At 39.1% G+C, this 22473-nt stretch overlaps 1 protein-coding gene across 1 annotated transcript in view; it reads right to left on the reverse strand.

Moving 5' to 3' along the window:
* Positions 1 to 22473, reverse strand: part of PDE11A (phosphodiesterase 11A) — a 138048-nt gene that overhangs the window by 34527 nt on the left and 81048 nt on the right. Inside the window, exons 11-13 of the mRNA XM_065841191.2 lie at positions 5908 to 6054; positions 5695 to 5802; positions 405 to 514 (exon numbers count right to left, since the gene is read on the reverse strand). Coding sequence (XP_065697263.1) covers positions 405 to 514; positions 5695 to 5802; positions 5908 to 6054 — 365 coding nt within the window. The remainder of the gene's footprint in view (positions 1 to 404; positions 515 to 5694; positions 5803 to 5907; positions 6055 to 22473) is intronic.

The following is a 22473-nucleotide window of genomic DNA, read 5'->3' on the forward strand; positions in this document are numbered from 1 at the left end:
ATTATTTCAGTTTTACTTATTTCCTTTTCTTCTTAATAGTTGAACAAGGTTTTGCTTAATGTCATGCATTCCAGCCAGCAAGAACAACCCAGATAGACTGTTTCAGTGTTTCCTAGGTTGAATACCAGAAACAACAATACCTGAGCCCGAAAAGAGCATCAGGTTTTGGCATCACATTTCAATATGCGGTGTCAGTTCAACAGCCCGATACAAAGGACAAGCCAGCAATTACCCAGAAGAACAGAGAACGATAAAGATGGATAGTCCCTTGCTACATTCAAGAATAGGAACACTTGGCCTTGGCCTAGGAGGCCTGAAATTAATGCTTCATTTTTTATCCCAGTCACCTTTTGCTCTTCTGTGGAAGAAAAACAAATTAAAGTAATAAGAATTAGAAAACTTACTTGGCTTGGAAGGCATTGTTGGTTCCCCTGTGGTCAAGGTCATGACATAAGCATCCCACAATCAAAGCTAAAATTTCAATTTCTGTTAGAATCTCCTGAAATCCTGCAGTCTGAGGACAGAAAAAAAATAGCAGCTGTAACTATCAGTAGCAAAAGGGATAAGTAATGTTAGTCTATTGAGCAACAGTCAACTTTGTTTTGATACCGTGAATGTTTCAGTAAGGAGAAGATAAATGCTTGTCATATTAGATTCCCTGCTGTATGTTAGATGGTTAGCAGAATAGATAACATCCTTGGAGCGATCTGTTGTTATCTCTGTTGCATTTGCAGCATGCCATTTCCCCACTACCCAGAAGGCATGAAAAGCAAAAAGAGCTGAAAACAAACACCAATAACTACACACTAATACAGGAACTGGAATTTCATATCAGAAGAATACAAACCAAAACTGATTCCATTTTGATTTATTGTTCAGAGAAGTACTTAGGCAGATTTCCTCCATCCTGAAGTGACCATCTTAGTCAACCCCTACTGTCTGAGATAGCTGAGATGTTAAAAGACTTACAAAAGAATCCAGCTAAAATATACTCTGTGGAACTATTACAAACTATTAAGAGATGTGTTATCTGGGACACATTAAATGAAGCGGCGTGATTAAAGAGGAAATGTCTCAAATGGCACATTTCTGCTGCAGATACCCGCTTGAATTTAGGAGACAACTTTGGAAACTGATGTACTGAAATTCTCCGTGAGTAGCCCAGACCAGATACACCTGTGTGAATGAGATTGCTGATCCTAGAAACATTTTTTTTGCCACTATACTTCTTCTCACGGATACCTGCCATGGCAGTGTTCCTGCCTTATGTCAGAAAAGAAACACTGCTGTTCCTGCGAACCTCGGGCATCCTGAACAGATCCTGTTTGCAGGAGGTGCTGGAGCCAGCGTGGGGCACCACCTCTCTGGTTCTGTGCTTCTTACCCACGGCAGAAACAACCTGGTTCTTCAGCTCTTCAGAAGCATAAGGCCTACTGCCTGCAAGAATGAGTAGCTGAGCTGGAAAATCATAACATTTGTCTTTCCACAGTGCCAGGCTCCAATGACACTCCTCAATTAGCCACACAATCTTGTTAGTATGAAAGGAAATTGTATAAAAGGAACATAAAACACATTTACACTGGAGGACCAAGCCAAGGCTGAACACTAGCAGTGTGTAAGAAATCCTCAATTCCACTGATTTCCAATGGGGCATCATTTCACCCACTGGCAAGGAGAGGGTTAAGTGATCCAAAGACAGTGAGTATCAGTGGGAGTGATGGCCTTACCTGGTAGGAACCTATAGCCCACTCAGAAATGCCAGTCATTTGCTGCAAAACCATGTGAAAACTCTGCTGTTCACCCTGAGGACCACAAATTCTACTTAAATAAATGGACATTCAAATCCAAATAGCCTCTGTTTTCATCGTCTGAAACGTGGCCACAATTAATATTTAGGCAGTACAGGGAGCCAGACTCCCCCAGGGGCTCGGGAATGCATTTCAGTGGGAACTGAGAAAGTGCAGGACCTGCTACAAAATCTTTATAATTTTGCTCAAAGTTTACATATCAGAAAAGATGATCAAATATGAGGAAAAAAGATTCCTTTTGTGTAGAATCCACTGGTGTACAGAGTAACTTGAATATGATGAGATTCTTCTGATTTCTACTGACATTGCTTTTTTTAGTTTCAGTAGCTGCTACACAGGCAGAGCACATTCTCTAAAAAATAGTGTCGTCTCTTATTAGTTTTTAAACATTGCTCATATATGACAAATAATAATCAAGGTCTATTTTTAAAAAAGGGATTAAAAATAGGTTTGTAACTGACAACATGACGTGTCAAGTTTCAATCTAGAGAAAACATTCATGGCTAAGTAAAACAACTTTTATATTTATAGTTTTATATTATAAAATTGATACTGTAATAAATATTCTTTAGCATAACACAAGCTTTGATTAAACTCAAAGGTTTAACCTATGCTGTAAATGCATGAAAGCCGCTTAAGGAATTTATTAACAGTAGCAATATCTCAAAAATAAATGCAACATTTTATTTAATCAAAAGTCTTGTAATAGAATATGTGAAAGAAATATAGCATATTTCACTCAATAAAAAAGCATGTGATTTAAAACAATCGGGGGATATCTGTTTTGAACATAATGTAAGGAAACAGAGGATTACATTGCCCCATTTTTTGAATTTACACAGAGAGAAAAAAAATACATGGCTATAGACGACAGTGCAGCAAAATTTATTTTCACCAGAAAAGGAATGATCCATAAGTCATGAGTGGCAGAGTCTCCAGTGAGTTATGGAGGTCATTCTTCCATGTGAGGAAATGAATTGCATTCATTATACCTTGCCCCACATTTATACGTTTTGTTATTAGCACACCAGATGAGATTTTAATTTTGTATTTCTTACTTGTTCATTTTTACTTTTTGAACTAAGTATCAATGTGAACTGTGTTAGGCAAAGGCACTGATAATGAAGCCAGGGCTTGATCCTACGGTTTAATTTCATGTGACGCCCTTGACTCGCAGGAGCAGTCTTGCTTCAGCGCTTGTCTTCAGGATATTTGGGCGAGACTGCAACACAGAAGTCTGGCTCGCAGAACTGGGCTTGTAATTGTTCAGTGTCTAACCAGAGAGAAAATACGTACTTAGATATACAGGAACATACAGATATGCAGAAGGCTGACACAGGAGTGAAACAACTGGTTTAAGCTTTGTTGAATTTCTATTGTTTGGCTTGTTCAACCCAGCTGAATTTTCCTTCTGCGTTCAGTGGTAGCATGCTTGGGCCATTAGAGGCTACTGCACTGCAGGTTAGACAGGACTATGCTTTGGTAAATCCTACCTGAAAATGCCCTAAAAGAGGTCTATTGATTTATATTTGTGGTGCAGTCAATGTTGCTGACTGTCAAGATGGATCGGGAATAGGGTGCAATAACTGCACAAAGCAATGCATTCTTGACCACCACGGCCCCTCTCTGATGGTCAAAGAATTTTCCCTTTATTGCAAGTGAAAAAAAGGCACATTCTAACTCAGATGTTTTCCCCAAGACAAATGCAGTAAGAGCAACCCTTGTACTATTGCTAATCTCTTGACTCTTGTGTCTTTTTTCACAAGATCAGTCTTCCTATCTCTGGAAAGGAGAGCAGATCATAGGATCCAAGCAGATCATACACCTGAACTTGTTCTGTTCCCAGCCAGAGCCACAGTGAAGCAGGTGGGATATGCGGTGAGTCCAATGCTGTGGGCACACGTGTCCAGCCCTGCACCTGGAATTGCTCATTTGGTTTATTATCAGGATTGTGGGCAACAAAACGAGCTGGGCTTGCAAATCCCAAATCACCTTCCACAGACACTTGTGTCCCTGTGCTGAAAAGATCCTGAAATTATCCCTTGAGAACCATGGTCAAAGCAGTTTATGGTTGAGGCCTCACAGGCTTGCTGGTGGCTGTTGAAGCAACAGGGATCTGCCTTCTCACCCATGTAGTCACCACTAGCTGGGATGGAGATGCCTGTTGGGAGAGAGCTTTCCCGCTGCAAGAGCAGCCTGCCAAAATCCCAGCCTCGGAGCTCCACCTAGAGCTCCTCACAGGGGACGTCTTAGGCATCTTCACACCCTGGCAGTGTTCAGCAGAAATTACTGTAATTCCCAGCTGAACATTGCTCCCTGACTTTGCCTTCACTATTCTGACTAAAAAGCTTTTCATTTTTCTATAACTGAGAAAAAAGGCATGCTAAATTTATAAAACTGTAAAGGCAACCGACACCCACACGTTACCATGAGATGTCATCAGAGATCAGAAAGTCCCTACTGAAACAATGTTAATTCTGCTCAGCTGAACAGCCTGATGCCCAGAAGAAAGGGTGACCTTTCTCTCATCCTGAGCATCTCCATTTCCTTTGTCTCACAGCATACGGCACAACTTCGCTGTGCCTCTGTAAATGCTCACAGAAACAAACGCGCACAGCTGGGACGGACCCAGCACTAGACCAACATCTGCCTGCTAGGGGATGTCAAACTCTTGTGTTTTCTCATCCGACACACAAAGTTCTGACGCAGGGACAAGGCCAAAGGGAGGAGGACAGCTGGGAACCCACGCACACAAGAGCTGTGCCGTGTGAGCACAGGCCATGGTGTCTCAAGTCCATGTAACATGGCACTGAGCTGTGCTGTGAAGGGCACAGGCTGTGCAGTCTCCATCCCTACAGACAGGGTCCAAACACAAACCACACTGCAGGGACCAGCCAGCAATGGGAACACACACATTCAGTGGTTAAAAATTAGGGAACAAGCACACAATATCCCAGATAAATACTTGCACAAATGCTATTGATATGACCACTTTAAAGTTCACAATAGATGAGTCTGGCCATTAAAACTGAACATGAAGAAGAAATGGAAAAGCTTGAATTCTTATTTTTATCTGGAGATAAGGCAGAAACAAACCGTAAAGTATTGTGGAAAGTGTTGTGTGCACACAGACCTGTTGCTTCTCTTTTGCCATATTAACCAGAATATTAAACATCCAGGACTACCGAGCTTTCTATTGATACATTTACAAGAATTCATTGGCCAAACATGCATTATTTCAGACAGTGAGGTTGCTTGGGTTAGGGAGAGAGAACAGGTAAGAGCAGTGGTACTTTCAGCAGAATTTACTTGTATGCTGAGAGGAGTTTCTGGTACTGATGGAGATAAGTGTTAATAAAACCCAGAAGTGTTGCAGTGTCCAATGGAGACACAAGCTTCACTTAGATCACTATGTTGGAAAATAATTTTAAAATGTTTTAAGGCAGGCAATACCTTATACAACTGTTTAGATGAAGCTGGATAAGAAGGTAATAAATATCAACATAATAAATAACTCTGGGATTCTAATCTTCCTTGGTTTTGTACTTCCTAATTTAAGAGTCTGAAATAAATGTCAAATCAAAGAGTTCCAAAGGAAAATCATTTTTGTAAGATCAAGATGTATAATAACAAGCTCACTCTAAGACTGCCATCTGTTTTCAGTCACTTTAATGTGTCTGTGATATCATTGTCACTAAAATACTATAAGGTTTTGCCAAATATGTGCTGCCTTAAATTGAATAACCTAATTCCATGTGCATTTCTATTGGAAATGAATGAGTATCATAATAACTACAAAATAAATCAAATGTTGGAAAATGTTGAGACAGGTGAGGCATTGTGGCAGTAAAAGCTCTTATGGGATTGTCTGTAGCTGGATACTTACAGTTAACATGGCAAACATTAGCTGGCAGACGTTGAAAGCATGCCTCCAGTTGTGGTACAGAACCATTCGGTAATTCTTCCTCACTGTCAAAAGCCACCTACACAGCGTCTGAAATTAAAAGTACAAATTATATTTGGGCTACTAAACGTGTCCAAATGGACAGAGCAGTGCCAAGCCAAAAGCAGCAGATATCTCTGCAGCACAGATGGTTACCTCGTAGTCAATTTTAAATTTCTGAACCATTCCAAGTTCCATGAACATCCTCAGGGCTGCAGTAATCATGGCATCCACATCAAGCGAGAAGTCATCAAAATGGATATCATCAATGCCAAGCTCTGACACCAGAGGGATATTTGCTGCCTGAAAATGCCAAAAGGAAAGGGAAACTTCTGATTCAGAACTTGGGTCTTTTTTTTCTATGTCACTCTTAGAAGAAACCATCCATACATCTGTTCTGACTTCATCCCCTGCTTGATTTGAATGCTGAGCAACAAAAGTCTTTATCTGAGAAATACAAATGTGTCAAGCCAACAGAGCAGGGGAACAGTGGAAGAAGAACCTGGTATGAGCAGGAAATCTGCTCACCATCCCAACTGGAGCCTGTATACAGCATTTAGACTGTGCAAGCTGACCACTTTAAAGCTACTGCAGTAACACAGTATATTCCAATGCAAATTACAATGCTGTAATGCAAGAAACATCTGGACAGCCAGCAGCTGTGAATTTTAATTGCTACCATTCAGAAATGCAGAGTAAATATACTGCTCTGCAGAATTTCTTCATCCAAATGTCCTTACATTTATAAGCATAAAAGTGCCCTCTGCTTTAGATAGTTTACTACACATTCGTAGAACCAAAAAAAGAGTAATACAAGAAATGTCTAGCAGAAGTACTTTTCAAAGTAAAAGAAAAATACTTTTCAGCATGGTAATTATGCAGTAATTTAATAAACAACAACAAAAGCCTTACATTTTGCTTTGTCCATGTAACAGCAGAATTCTGTTAGTGAGAGAGCAACGAGCTTTTCATGCACACAAAACCACACAACTGAGCATACAGGACTGGCTAACACATCCGCTGTGTTGTGGTTGGCTGGGTGGCAGCGCCTGGGGGAGTTCTGACAACCCCCTGGGCTCCTCTGCCCTCCCATGTGCCCCTCTGGGCTTGCCACTGTCTCCCAAGTGAGCGCAGGTGGAGGAGGCTGTGTTTGCTGAAGGAGCATCCGCTCCCTGTCTCCTGCAGTGAGAAGGTGATGGGTCAGGTAGAAACCTCACAAAGGGGCTGGATCCAGCCCAAGGGCCACGAGCTGGACTGTGCTGAATTAATTAAAATCACCTGGACTCAGCTGGTGTGACACATCCAGCTACTCGCATAAAACACTGATTTGCTCATGCAGCTGTAAGTTCACTTTCACAGTTACAGCTTCTATGTGACCACCTCGTGGTTTCCTTCCTTGAAATATTGCACCCTAACTACAAGTTACTAACACATAAAAAGCTTTTTCTAGCCACCTCAATAATTACTTTATGCAGAGATTAAGCTGGCTTAGCTATACAACGTAAGAAAAGATAGCGTAAACTTGCCATAAAATAGTATTAACATCGCAGTAGTAACTAACTTGCTGGCTACACAAAAGCCTTTTCAGGGCAGCACCCAGTAAAGTAAGCCAATAGCACAGAAAGCCACAGTGTCACAGCCGTGAGCCTCACTGACATACAAACCCAAGAAACACATCAGGTGTCATCCCAGGACACTGCTGAAGAACCTCTTGAGCCCGCAGGCAGAGATGTCATCTCCGTCAGCTGCGTACTTACTTTGTCTGCTAGCACACTTACCCATGTTGAATCAATTTACCATCTTGTTTTGAGTAATTGTTGAAACATTTCAAATACTTCTAGATGATCCCAACAGATAGAAAACCTTAAGAGCCTTTAAGATCTGGCTGAAAATCTATGTATTTACTTCGGAGGTAAAAAAAGAATTTGTGAAACAGGAACACAGGCCCAGAAGTGCTGCTGTCGAGACCTTCAGTGGTCTTACAAAAAGTGTAACTTTTTTATCATTTACTTACTCTTCAGAGCTTTGGGGGATACTCAAAATGCATACTCATATTTATTCTATGAATACACTCATTGCATAGTGAACACACTTTCTATAAAATGTCTCTGAGAGAAGAAACACATTTGTCCATCTTACTCATTTGTCTCTTAGAAAGAACTTTAACTAACAAAGATGCTGAAACAGAAGCACTTGATTGTAAGTAGACCTACTTGAAATTGTTTTATCGAAACTATCTTTCCAAACCTACTGCTGCATTTTTATTAACACTGAAGTGGGCTCTGATTAAAATTTTCACATTTTTTTGTCCTCTGAAAGGAAAACATCTTTTCCTTGCGATTTTTACTGGAAACAACTGCTTTTACCAGCCTGTTACAATTCAAGGGAGAACACTTGAAGCAGTTCCTCAAGTACAATTGTTTTTCCTTTTGCCAAACAGTGGAGAAATAACAATATATTCCAAATCTATTACAAACTGAACAACAAGATATTAACAAAGCAAGTCAAAACAATTTCTTCTCACGTCAGTCTGAAACTTTTAAATATTTATGAGGTTTTACATTCCTAACAGGAGTGCCATAATCCAAAATAACTGCTGAATTAATAGGCAGGAGATAACATTTGTATAAAAGAACCATTTGCTTTATAACAGCAATAAAGGAAACAACAGAATTATGAGTGTTGAGACTAATTTGAATAATGTTAAAAAAATGATATGTTGTGAGGCTGCAGCAGTATTCTGGCTGCACCTGGCATCATCTGTCCTATATGTTCAAAGGAGAGCAGTCACTAAAATGTCATGTTTTTTTTAATGACAAAGATATAAAAAATATTAATAATACAGAATATTAAAACATATCCATCCCTGAAATTTTACTCCACTACAGCACAAATTCCAGGGATTTCTTAAAATAAACAGCAATAACAACACTCTCTTCCAGGAAAAGAGAGGGGATAAAAGTACCATGACAATAAGAGGGACAGGCAATTAAAATTCAGGTTACAGTGACATTATTTTTTAAAGCACCCCTGTGATTTAGAATCACTTAAAAGGCTTCATTTTGAAGTTCAATTTCTTCTTGCTAAAAACAATTAAGAACATTATTCTCTGAGGTCTTTTTACCCTGTGGATCATGAAATTTCAACACTCTTCATCCTTGAGAGAAATTCACGACTCTTCTGTGAGCTGATGGTAAATTACAGCCTGAGGCGCCTCCTCTGGTCACATCTCCATACCCCTTGGTACCAAAGCAAAAATTTGTCTTGAAAGGAACCACGAACACGAGTTGGGCTTAACACATGGAAGGAAACCAAAGTGGCTTCTACCAACAATCAAGCCCCAGTTCTGGCCACTATAAAAGAAAGTCCATAGGAACAGAAAAATAATGTTTCTGGTGGTATCTATAAGCCTTTGGGCTGCTGCATATGAACAAAACCTAAGAAGGAAAACTTTAGAAAACTAAAGAGTCAAAGTTTTAGGGAACTTTTGAAAGGGTAAATACTTGCTATAAAACCTACTATTTGATGCTTACGCCTTAGTGCTGCTCTAGACAACTATTTCACGGTTTTAGAAGTACGTATAAAACATATGCTGTATAAAATGGTTTCTTTATATTGTCAGCATACAACTAGATAACAATAAAGATAAATATATTCATTTTTTCTTCTGGGCAGTACATGGCATGTGTAAATGTATATCAGAAAAATGCAGTATAATATGTACACACATATCCACAGAGCATTTTACAACATTCTCACTGTAAGGGCTGAACGAAGCGATCACAGTCAATCAACACTAGCAAAAGGGGAGACCTCTGCTGCTCGTACTGAACATATTTCCTGAATGAGATAGAGGTTTTACACTCAGCTTGGTTAATGTTACTGCAAATCGCTTTCCTTTTAATCCTCCTCTCAGTTTCTGTCACACGCTACACTAGTACCTTCATAACGGCCAATTACCAATATTGATAAATATATATGCAAAGCATAACAGTAAATTCCCTTTTACAAAATAACTCTAAATCAGTTTGTAGTTATAAATAACACAAGAATGATCCCTTGGAGATGGTGGAAAGGAAAGGGGGTGAGCTTCTTGTCCTGAATAACCTATAGGTGTGATAGTTTCTATAAGCTCATGAAAAGTGTCTTGCTATTTTAAGGTCTGGAAACACATTATCAGTCCTTCCAAACAGGGAAGAAACATTATAGATTTCTCTAACAATCCACACAGTTTTACAAATCAAATTTCCTGTGTGAGTTGGAAGCCAAGTTTTCAGTATGCAAAAGCTTTACTAAGCCAAAGTCTTCCCATTCCAGCTAGTCAGATGTATCACCAGTGGAGACCAGCACACAGGTCACATGCTGCCAGACCAAGGTAACTCCTTATGTCGGGAAAAACTATATCATGTCAGGAACAAATACAAAATAGCAATTTACATATTTAATAATCCCGTATAGCAGAATCTGGTTATGAGACAGTCTGGGTCAGGGGTGGAAAGGGGGAAATTTCAAGGTGGTGATTACATTTTGTCTCATCTTGCCATAATCCTCTTATTCCATTCTTATTTTCTAGAAGCTGGCACTGATAGACAGTTTCTTAAACAAAAGATACCTACAGCTCGAGAGTCTTGTTGAAATACGTTCATTCAGCATTACACAATATATGAGAACACAGTTTTTTATCCCATTTGATACTAAGAACATGGGACAAAAATACAATTCCACAGATCGACAGGGAAGGCTTGCTAAATAATTTTCCACTAACTCTTGTAATATTAGTAGCATATTCTTTATGATCTTACATATCCATATTTGATAATGTGATAAAATCAGATATAAGGAAACTGGTGAGTTCTCCAGCAAGCATTCTTTCTCCTTGTAAAATGTTTACTACCATGGAAGCAGGCCAGCTAAGCACAGAAAACACTGAAATCCTGCTTTGCTGTGACAGCTTAAACTCTCTGTACTTCAGTTTTACTACCTGTGTGGATAAGACATCGGTGCTTATTATATGAGGAAAGTATTTTGAAAACAACTGATAAGTATATTAGTATGGTTTTATTAAAAGAAAAAATTAGCACATTCTGCCATTTGGTGTGCTCAGCTTCTTTCCCATGCGATCTCAGAACGATTCTGTAACAATAACTTCCACTACTGAATACAGCCCAGTTTTTATATAGCTCTATGGACAAGGACATGTGGAATGGTGAGCAAGGTTTCCTAATCAGAAAATACTGACAGAGAGATGGAAAAAAAATAAGAAAAAACTTGAATAGATATATATGACACATATAAAGATATCCTGTGAAATCTATGTCCCAATGTAGCAACAGAATGGCAAAACAATCTGATCTGCCTCTTACCTCCCAGGGGCACTCTTTGAATCAGGCATCCATGTACCATGATTTCAACAGCATGTCATAGCACCTCATTCACACTCGATAGTGAAAATGGAACTTCAGACAATGACATACATTAAAAAAACAAAACTATCCTTTCAAGTATCTCTTCGTCTAGAATCATTCAGAAGATCAGGAACTGAAAAGCCTCAAAGGTTGAGCATCAAAGTGGAGGATATTTAAATGCCATGCCTTCTTTATCTCTCAGTCTTCTATCAAGCCATACTGGAGACTGATGGCAAAGATTTTTATTTGTAAAGGGCTATTTTCATATATAGAGGCCTCTAAAACACTTGTATTTATAGCTGCAGGCATCTTTTAAAATGTATCTTTAGAGTCAGTTATTAGCAGTAGTGGTCAAATTTTGCAGTTCTTCATAGCCATGGAAGACCAAAGCCTGTTCTGCTCTAGTCCAACACATTTCTTACTCTCTCCAAAGGGGAAAGAATCAGTTGTTTCAGCTCAGGGATGTTTTAATGCCCAGAGCAACGCAGCTTTTAAAGGCCTCCATCTGTTAGTGCAGACTGCGGATGGCGTCTCTCTGCCCTTCACACTGCTGAGTTAGCACCTCTTTTCCAATGACCAACTGCAGAAGAAGTAACATAGAGGCATTTAAAGGGAATTTTATAATATTTACAGTAAAGAAGAGTGGGTATGGAAAAGACTTAAAAATGTGCAGATATATTCTCCTCTGCACTTTGATTCTAGTGAACTTTTAACATGATTATCACAGTAGCATTGCTGCTGCCTTTGGGACTAAAATTGCCCAGAATCACAGAATCCTTTGGGGTCCAACACACCTGCTCAAGTAGGGTCAATAAAACCTCAACTTCATTCGCCCTTCAGCAACTCTCAACAAATTCCAGTTCTCCGAATGAGGTCACGAGGTGAAGAGATACTCAAATAAACACAACTGGAGACTGGGATTTAGATAGGAGTGGGGCTTTGAACTCGGCTGAAGGCAACTGGATGAAAATGTGAGATAAGGAAACCTCATGCTGCCATACAAATATGCTTTGCCACCATCAGATCTACCAGACGCCCTGTTTCTGTGTGCCAGACTCCGTGAATGTTTTAACCAATTGCTGAGGTGTAAAAGACATCAAAAGTTGCTGGAGCAGGATTTACGTATTTTAAACCTCTTCAGAGTAACCCAGCAGATAAGCAGAGGGTTGCAATTGTAAAATCAAATGCCCAAACTCTGCCCAAAGTCCCACAGTAGATGTCTGAGCCCTTTGCTGGACAAGGTCATTCATTGCTTTAGTCAAAGCTTCACATCTGTAAGCTGAGAATAATGCTGCTCTTGTGTCCAGCTTCAAAATCTGCAGCTGAAGCACGTATACGTTGTGCATACTGCTTCATCCTCAACTGGCAAATTAACAGTGTAACATGTAATTTCGACATAAACTGTGGAACAAAGAAAGTTGCATTTAGTCTTGTTTCAAAAAGTTATATTTGCTTTGACAATTTACCAAACATTACTGCTTAGCTTGAATACTGGTATTTGCTTTAATTAAAAGAGAAACTGCATGGCATTAAGAAAGCAATGTATTCCACTCCTTCTATTAGAACGGGAAGAGTAACCATTAAGCAATATATCATTATCAAATATAGCGTTTATTAATTGGAATTTTTTTATTATCACGCACTGTGGGCTTAGGACAAAAATACAGTATTTGCTTTTACTTTTGGTATAAGCTGTACGTACCTGCAAAAAGGATTTGTCTTCTTAATTTTATTTTTAAAAGGGCAAGTGAAGATATGTCATTATAGCTTGACACATGCTATTTCCAAAGGTAAGTCCAGAATTATAGCTAAAAAGCCAAAAGTATGGAGAAAGTTTCTGATCAATCCTGTCTAAACATGCCACTTTCGAAAATGAGGACCCACGAAAAGGAATAATAAATTTCAGAGATAAAAATATTACGTTTAAGATTTTGTTACAAACTGTAATAGAAAAGACACAAAATACATTATTTATGTTACTAAAAATCAATCCTTGATGTTGAAGTTGTTTCCTAGTACACAGAAACAAAATATATGGCAGCCTATAAAAGAAACAAGAAATTTCTATTTTAAAAGAACAGAGACATAAAATAAAAGCAATTAATGGTCTGAGCATCTATTATTCTTAAGGCTAAAGTCCATAACCACAGCAGCCCAGGACTGAGTTTTACAGGGCATGCACATTCAACACAATGATCTCCTGAGGCGCACAGGGGAGCGTTCACGTCCTTTTGGCTTACGGTGACTGGGAAAGAACTCGAGTGTCACATACTACAGGCTAGCAACTGTCGACTTTTTATGACCATTGGTGCAGATGAGAAGCTCATACAAAAGGGTCTATTCAGTCTCTGTCCCAGAATTTTAAACAAACACAAGCAGCAAACCTAGGGCAAGTATTTCTCCATGATACAAAAAGTGTCAGGCGCGCGGGCAGCCATTTCCCACAACAGCCTCGCTTGGTTTTGGTAGGCAGAATAGCTTGGTTGCTCCCATGAAGAACAAAATGGGCAATACAGACTGACGCCCTCGTGCCTCTCAGTTTGGGAGGGTGAGGGAAGAGGGACAGAAGGTAGCTGCCTCCGCCACAAGACTACCTCGCAAGGGGAAGGAAGGCTCTAGCTGTTTCCTTGAAGACTCAGAAGAGGAAAAACCTCATTAAGGGTGCAAGGAACAGGGTCAGGGTTCTTCTCACAGAGGATGCAATACAACGGCACAAGGAAGAAATTACTCTTCTGGTGGCAAACAGCCCGGATTGTGCCCTGTGATTTTCAGTTGGACACATGGTGTTAAATTGTGAAACAGAAAGGAGTGAAGGTTCTGTCAAAACCAGACAGAAAGAACCACCACCACCACCATCCACACACAAAAAAAACCCAACAAAAAACAACCAATAAAACCTCAAGAACCCCACCAGTACCACAATGGCGTGTACACTGGTATTATGCTGTTTTCCCTCCTGGTGTCCCCCTGCAGCACTGGCTGCACCCAAACCCATCTGCAGGGCAACTGGCCAGGTGCTGCCGGGGGCTGTGTGGTGCTGCAGGAGTGCAGAGCAATGGCACTGCATGGAGCTCCTGCTGGCTGCCCAAATTTTCTTCCCAAGCACCTGTGACAAATGGGGCTGGCAGCACGGTGACTAGCAGTGAGAGTTATGCAAATATATGAGTGGGCTACTGCTCCACTGGGGAGAAAGCCCTATTTCAGATCTGCCCAAATGACAGCTAGAGCAGGATATGGTCAGATAGACAATAAATAATATTGAAAACACCTGCAAGCCTACAACACAGATTTACAGAAAAGCTGCAGAGTACCTTGAAGTGATTATCCTTAAAATATGTTTTATCTTTGTCTTTTTCTCCATAGTTTTCGTCAAGTTCTGATTGCAGGTTTAAAAGAAACCCATCCATCCCATTCTGAATCCATAAATCCCTTCCTATGAGCACTCAGATCTGCCCAAAAGAGCATCCTCCAGAAAAAACAGAGCTTCATCTTGCCACAGCCAAGAGGGTTATCCTGTGCGGGGCTACTGCAGGGCAGACTGAACACACATCCCAGCTTCTCTCCCTGCAGCAAAAGGACCGTCCTCCACAGCACCCTTCATCCCACAAAGCACAACACCAGGGAAAGCCTGAGCACCCACCCCACACAGAGCTCTAGTTCACACACAACTCACAGCCTAATTACGTTTTCCAAGAACAAAAAAAAAATGTAATGATTCTGCTCTTTCAACAAAAACAAATAATAAGTGCTTAAATGTTGCATTTATTTAACTCTTTACTTAATACTTTCATCTAACTAGCTTTGTAAATTTTCTTTAAACAAAAGTTGCTTTCATCCACCACTACGTTGAGGTGAAAGGCTGCAACACAGCCATAAATACTTGTTTCTTGTCATTCATGAGGTTCTAATGAAGGTCTTATAATACAGATTAACTGGCCCCTATGAAAATGCCTTTAAGATGTTTGATATAACCGTTCCTTTTCTCCTAGACACTTTGCATCTGCCAAATTAATGTTTGAATATAAAATCTTATCCTACATTTAGACAGTGCTACATCAGCTAAGGAAGTACGAATCTCAGTGAAGAAGTCTGTCTGTGTGACTCTGTTTCTAGGGGCACTGAGGGTTGCCAGTGCCCCACAGAGCTGTGGGGTGCACAAACACCCCAGCCACCAGTGACTGCAACAGAGAGGCAGTTCAGGTGCACATGGGTGAGACAGGAGCCAGGCAAGGAGCTGGATGTGGGACCCTTCTGGGGTGGCACTGCAATGGGTCTCCTTCGGGGAAGTACAGGTAACGCAAGTAGGTACCCGGAATCACTTTAACAGCAGAGCTTATGAAGGCCATAAATAGAAATTGTTTTTTTCTTGTTTTGAGGTGGGGTTTGTTATGTGCCCATAAGCTTGTATGCCTGGGACAAAACACATGCTGCTGCATGGCAGCACAGAAAGTGGAGTTAGTCAAGTTAAAACACATTTAGCACACCAAACAGGGTTCTGCGTGTACATGGGGATCACAAACGCACTGCAAACACCAATATACAATGTTCTCAACTTCTTTGTGTGTTTTCAGACCTGGGTGTAGCTGGTTGCAAAGCACAAGATGACAGAACACTTCACAGAAATGGCCTCATAAAATATTCAGTTTCCTGGTTTTGCCTGGGGTACAATCTGCACATTTTCCATACAGTTCCAACAAGAAAGAGAAGTGCTAGAGTCTATTTCTCATACATTTAAAGTGTTTACACATTAAATTTGAAAGACTAAAAACACAGAACTACTGCCATTATTTTTTTCTTAGAAAATACATTTACTTGGCCTAGGATTTTGCCCAGCCTAAAACAATAGAGAAATTCCCCCTCTCCCCACAGACAATCAAACAGTGAAATAAATAACACACAGAAGGCTGCAATCACAAATATTTTTTCAATAGTATAATAGATACAGTTTTGCTTAGATGATTCAGGCCCATACACTCTAAATATGAATTGATCTAAAAAACAAGTTTGCATCCATGTAATTTTTTCCCTTCAAACAATCCCCAAGCCAAAGTTAATACTGTACAGGAGCACGATCACTCACACACTTGTGTGTGGGAAGAGCCTTTCAGCACAGCCTCACTCTTACCAGCTCATGGAGAAATAAAAATTGAAAAAAATAGATAAATTTTCTAAAATGCTGCATATGAGACTGTGGCTGTAACATGGCTGAGCCTGTGGGGACATTTCTCCCGAGTCTCTTGGTGACTTGCACATGAAGGACACGCTGCCTGTGCTGCTAATGATGCCACTACATGCGCACACACACACACACAGACATTACGATGGTATGAAATCACACTGGTGTTGCCTTTTTCAGGATTTTACAGCTTAACAGAAATGCTGCTGGGCAATCAGCCTTACAATGGAGCAAGGATGGCACCCAGTGGCCAAACAGATTCATCTCAGAAAAACATTTCTCATCTATTTATTTTGCACTCTTCACTCTCTGAAGTTTTAATTATAAAAAGGTTCTAGCTGTAACATGAACTTGGTGGCAATGTCAAAAGACTCTAAAGGACACTGCCTATTCCTTTGAGAAATATTTTTAATTTCCTTTTGGAAAACTACTTTGTAAAAAGAGTGGCTATGGAAACATCACCATGAATAATTTAAAATTAATACCAGGAAACATTTACGACAAACAAGTGTTTGTAGCCAGAACACTATGTAGAGGCAGAAATAAACAAAGAAAAGTATTTTTTTCCTTTTGTAAGTTAAATCCTGGGCAAAACAAGACTTTTTTCCTGGTTTTAAATACCAGTACAACTACAAAGGAGCTTGTTTAATTTTAAAATTAACCTTGCTAATATTAATGCCAATTAGAAAATTCCTATCCAAAGTTTGGTGAAAAATGACTTGATTTTGTACCCAGAAAATTTCCAGTTATAACTGTCAATCTGCTGAGGCTACGAGAGGAATCCAAACGCAGATAAAGAATTATTTTAATATGAAATATTATGACATTTTTCTGTATTTCTTAAAAAAATTCTTTCTTCCATGAATTAGAACAGACAATACAATGGTCTTACTGGCCCATTCTGGGAATGGGGGTCTCAGAACAGTGAGCTGTCACACACAGGGCTCACCCCAGGGATGTCTGTCAGCTCTGTGGGGAATTATTTGTTCCCTATTGAAGGTCAAAGAACCATAAACACACAGTGAAGAACTCCTAAAGTACCATCATTTGCTGAAGAACCCCGATTTTTAAAAATTATTCTGGTCCAAATTAAGTGCACAAGTCTTTGCTAGATGGAGTTTTCTTCCTATTTGAAAACCTTTCCAAGTCTGGCACTGACTGAAATATACTACTTTATCATTTGACAAATGTTGATTTCCTTTCTTTTTCTTTTAAAAAAAAATCATTCACCAGATATTCCTCAGGCTGGCGTGACATTTTGCCTTATCACTGGTCACATGGTCATTGGCTAAATGGTGTAGCACTTTCCAGCTGACAAGAGATTCTTGTGGAATGTGATGACTGATCAGATCGAAGGACACACAACGAGTCTGTTGCATAATACATCGTTTCACCTGCACTTGTGACCAATACTATGTTCCCAACAATTGCTATTTCTAATTTGTTTTCCTAAGCATTCTCAAGTCCTGGACCAATTGTGGTTTTGGATAATAAAACAGATGCAGTAAATACAAAGCTTCCCATGTAAATAACAAAATGCAGTATTTGAGAGCAGAGAAGTAACAGCACACTTCTTTTAGTCATGGTTAAGTTAATAACCATAAGTGGTTTATTACTCTTCTGCTGGAAATTTCTGTTGTTGAAGTACGACTACATTAGTGTGCATAATTACTAAGAAACTGAAAAACAGCTCCTATTAAAAGGCAATAAGTCAGTAATATTTCAAACTATTTAGAATGTTTTGTTACTACTATAAAAGAATGTTAGAGTATATCAGAAATTCTTAGAATTATCTAAATCAACTGAAATCTATTTCAGCTTCACAGAAGAAGGTTTTTTTAAAAAAGTAGTACAAAGACTGGTTTTGACCATGCATGTAATTTTAATTTTCTGTTATTTTCAGTGATTGAAGTTTTTTACTTGTTAAGGTATTTAACAAGAAGATTCAAGCTCTGGTGTAGCTATGAAGTAGCTGATCTTAGAAACAGTCATTTATTATTTAATGTTTCTAGTTACTGTGTGTCTTTGCAGTCAGAATATGAATGTTGATTTTTCACTTTTTTTTAATCCTAACCCTTAAGCTCACTTCTTGTTAACCTACAGTGTAAATGTGTTCACAGGTTATTCTGTATAGAATACTTAAGAATAAATACATTTTGCCTTTGCATATTAAAAAAAAAATGACCAGGAAGTTCCTTATTGGCATCTGCATTATGCCCTTGCCCTGATGTAATCCACAGACCAGAACTTACTCCTGTTGAAAGAAGCCTATCCCTTTAAAAAATTGATTTAATGACTGTGCCAAACTCATAAATGAACAGAAAAAAATTGTCTGGGCATGGGATATATGGTTAAATTATGGGTTTTATCTAGCTTCCAGGCCACACACTTCTTTTGCCTTAACCCTCCCAAATCATATATAGCTTTTCCTCAAGAGCAAGACTTTTTTAAAACAGGATTTTCTTATCCCCTACACCACAAAATAAACTGGTTTTGTGGGGGTTTATTGCATCATACAAACATTTTGCAGTCGTACAGCAGAAATGTTGAAATCTTTCACAAATTTATTTCAACATTTCTGTCCCCTTTTTGTAGATGGGAAACCAAAACATGAAGTTATGTCCTGCCCTGCTCAGATGATACAACACGAGGCAAGGAACCTGCCCAGTCGGACCACAAATATTTGGAGGGGGGCAGATGGGTCTATGCACTCCTGACCGCTATAACCTCCCTTTACCCCTCTATAGCCAGCAAAGGGGGCTGGCCCCTTCAGAGAGCAGGTCCGTGCCTGAGCCTCACCAGGTTAAATTACTCCTTGTGAAGCTTTCTCTCCACAGCATTCTGGAAAGTTCATATTTTGCCTGCCCTGGAGGGAACGGAATATCTTACTCTGGGAGCTTGAGGTTTTCACCTGGAAATAGTAGACGTGATAATTTTAGAAATACAAGAACAATCTTTTTTTGCAACAATTTAATTTCATATTGATCAACAGCAAAGCCAATAGATTCAAATGCTGGAATTTTAATAAAACTGAATATTTAAAATTTCGAAAGCAAATCCAGAATTTCAATTAGCTTTTTGTATTAACTATTCCTAGAATTAGGGTAGATACTGTAGCATGACACTAAGTCTAGTAGGACAGCTCCAAACCTAATTCATAAACAGGTGCCTCTCATGCCTCTGACACACTGAAGTCATCCCACTTTATTTCTGATGAAATGCCTTATGGAAGAAATTTAGGCAAAAGACCTCAGTTTTTTTCCCCCACAAACTGTCATGTTGCTCTTTTATATGCCTTATTCTCAATGAAAACTACCACACTGGAAACGGGTTTCACGATGGTAGCAATATCTGTGTGAGAAGGGCTGTTGCATCCAGAAGAGGTGCACCTGAGAATCACAGGTCCCAGCATTGACACAAGGAGCTGAAGAACAGCTTAGCAGGACAATCCAGAAATGTTTCCAGCGGCAGACGGTTGAGAAAGGAAAAGAAACAGCCTGTATTAAAATAAACAATGCAGGAAACTTCGGAGTTTTCGTCAGACCCTGGTATCTACAATTTCTGAGATTTATGACAGCAATAATCAAGCCAAATCACATTTCATTTTAAAAATTAAAGGCGTGGTCTCTTTTCTGGGTGATAAAAAGTGATGCAAAGAATGTAGTTGTTTGGGTTTTGTTTTGTTTTCCCAAGCAGTGCTTTTGAAAGGCTCTGATTAGTAACACAAGAATAGTTGTCTTGGGTCAGAACAAAGGTCCTTTTAATCCCTATAGTACCTTAGCTGTGAGTGACTGAGAGCAGGAAGGACTATTTGAACTGAGAAAACAGACTTCTTGGTGACGTCCCCTCAGCTTTGGCAAGCTGCACGTCAGAGACTGCCTGAGCCAGAGATGACCATCTTCATACAAGAATTCATCATTTTTAACTCATTTACATCTACATTTGCTGAAGAGAGATCTTTAGTCAAAAATCTGCACCCTGATAATTTCACTTGGTGCCCCTAAACCTAAACATTGTATGAGAAAAGACCACAAAAAATTATTTCCCTACTCCTCCATGCCATTGCCTCTCTTAAGTGAAATAAAAAAAAAATTAGTTTTATATATCTTTCAACTACAGAACACTAGCCTGATGCCAACAGATGACAGCCTCACATTGCAGAAACTAGTATAAAAACCCCAGTATTTTCTTTTTAATAATTATTTTTTAAAAATAATTTTCAGTGTATGCAATGTGTTCCTGACTTCTTGTTTCCATGACAACTGGAGGCATAGGCACATGTAAAAGCATATGGAATAATCTAATACAATAAAGACCTCAGTTTCATGAATTATGAAACTCTTAACACTGTGCTTGAGGTCTTATGTGGGCAGTGCATGTGGAAAAGCAGAGAAAATAAACTGTGTTTTACATCTTGTGAACATGTGCATTTCTCAAAAGGGGAAAAATGGAACACGGTTCAATATTAACACTTAAGCCCTGTTCACCCTTGGGGTTTCTCCTTATTTTCTTCCCCACTGTCACTACTCTCAGTGGAACATGAGCAGCTGGAATAGCATTGGGTAAAGGCTCGAAGCCAACACAGACCCTTCTGTGGCAGACAAGGAGGAGTCCAAGAGCCTGTGTGACTCGTCTTGGAGGACAATCTGAAAAATACTTAAGGATGTGAATAACTTCACATACTTAACACAGAACTGTAGGTCTCTAAAGGAAACTGTGTACGCTTCACCATGCGCACGGCTGAGCACATGGCTGCAATACTGGCTGTGCAGTGGGATTATTACACTCACCTTCGGTCCTTGGTAAACGCTCGTTACCAAACAGATCGAAACGGTAATGTTATCAATGCATTAAAAAACCTCATCTTCTAGCCAAACACATTTATATGGCAATATTTCATAAGTGATCCAAAACACAAAGACCAGCTTGCCTTTCTGAAATTTAATTACCAAGGAACACTATAATGTAATTATTATAAACCACTAGGAATTATTGAATTACCAAAATATAAAAGTAACTAAAATAGTCCTAAGTTGAAAGATGGCATTACAGCAGAAAATAACATAGCCTAGGAACGTTTTCCCAATCCTTACAGGTATCAGAGATAAAATTAATACATAAAATTCAATTTTTCATTGTGCTGCCCGCTGTTATGCATTTAAGGATGGGTATAAAATTGTAACAGCATAAGACATTAATAACAAATTCATGTTAGATTATACAGGTAATGCATTCTAAGTATCAAATTCACTTAAATCCACCATCTTTTATGGATTCAACTGTTTACACTGTCACATACAGCAGCAGTCTTAAAAGTCGTTTCCTTTTTTGGTTCAGCTCTTTCCATCATTTAGTTAAATATCTGTGTGTGTCAGAGAGACACAAAAGCCTCCCTATGTGGGTGTAGGTCTTAACCAGCCATACCTTGGGTTACAGAACTGAGAAACACAGGAATTGTTATTCATGCTACATTTTTAATCGAATATTCTGTAAAGCAGGTAATACATTATTTTCCAATGTGTAGCTCTCCTGTGTGCTGTTTGACCTAAAAAAGGGAATCTCTCACAGGGCTATAAATAATGCATCATAGTCATTAAATATTGATCTGGCTTATACCATTCACAGCTGTGCAATTAGGTTAGCTTTTTAAAAATAGCTTCTTGTGTATTACCCATAATAGGACAATGTTTACATATTCTCTTTGGAAACTATATTAGTTACATGCAAAGGTGATATGTGTTTGTGGGACTGCTTGCTAAGTCACAGGACTTGTTCATTGCTGTCTCAGAAGCCAGTAACTCTTGCTATAAATATCCAGTCCTGGACACAATTCTGCATTATTTATTCATTTATCTTGTCTTTCTATATTTGCCTACAAGAAAACTATTTTTAGGATTGGAGAGCCTGCATTTCAATGAGAATAAACCTGGCACTACAGGACAATGCTGTAGGATAGCATCAATCTTAGATTAATCAGATTTCACTAGTCTTACATTCCTTTATTCCAGTAAAACAAATGCTTATAGCTAAACACTAACGCTAGTACACAATGGAAATAATGGAAATGTCTTTTAAGTCTAAAATACAAGAGAACTTAGTTGCCACAGTTCTTCAAAAAATAAAATTAATATTGATATGGAT

Source organism: Patagioenas fasciata, chromosome 7 (assembly GCF_037038585.1).
Source record: "Patagioenas fasciata isolate bPatFas1 chromosome 7, bPatFas1.hap1, whole genome shotgun sequence".
NCBI classification, from domain to species: domain Eukaryota; kingdom Metazoa; phylum Chordata; class Aves; order Columbiformes; family Columbidae; genus Patagioenas; species Patagioenas fasciata.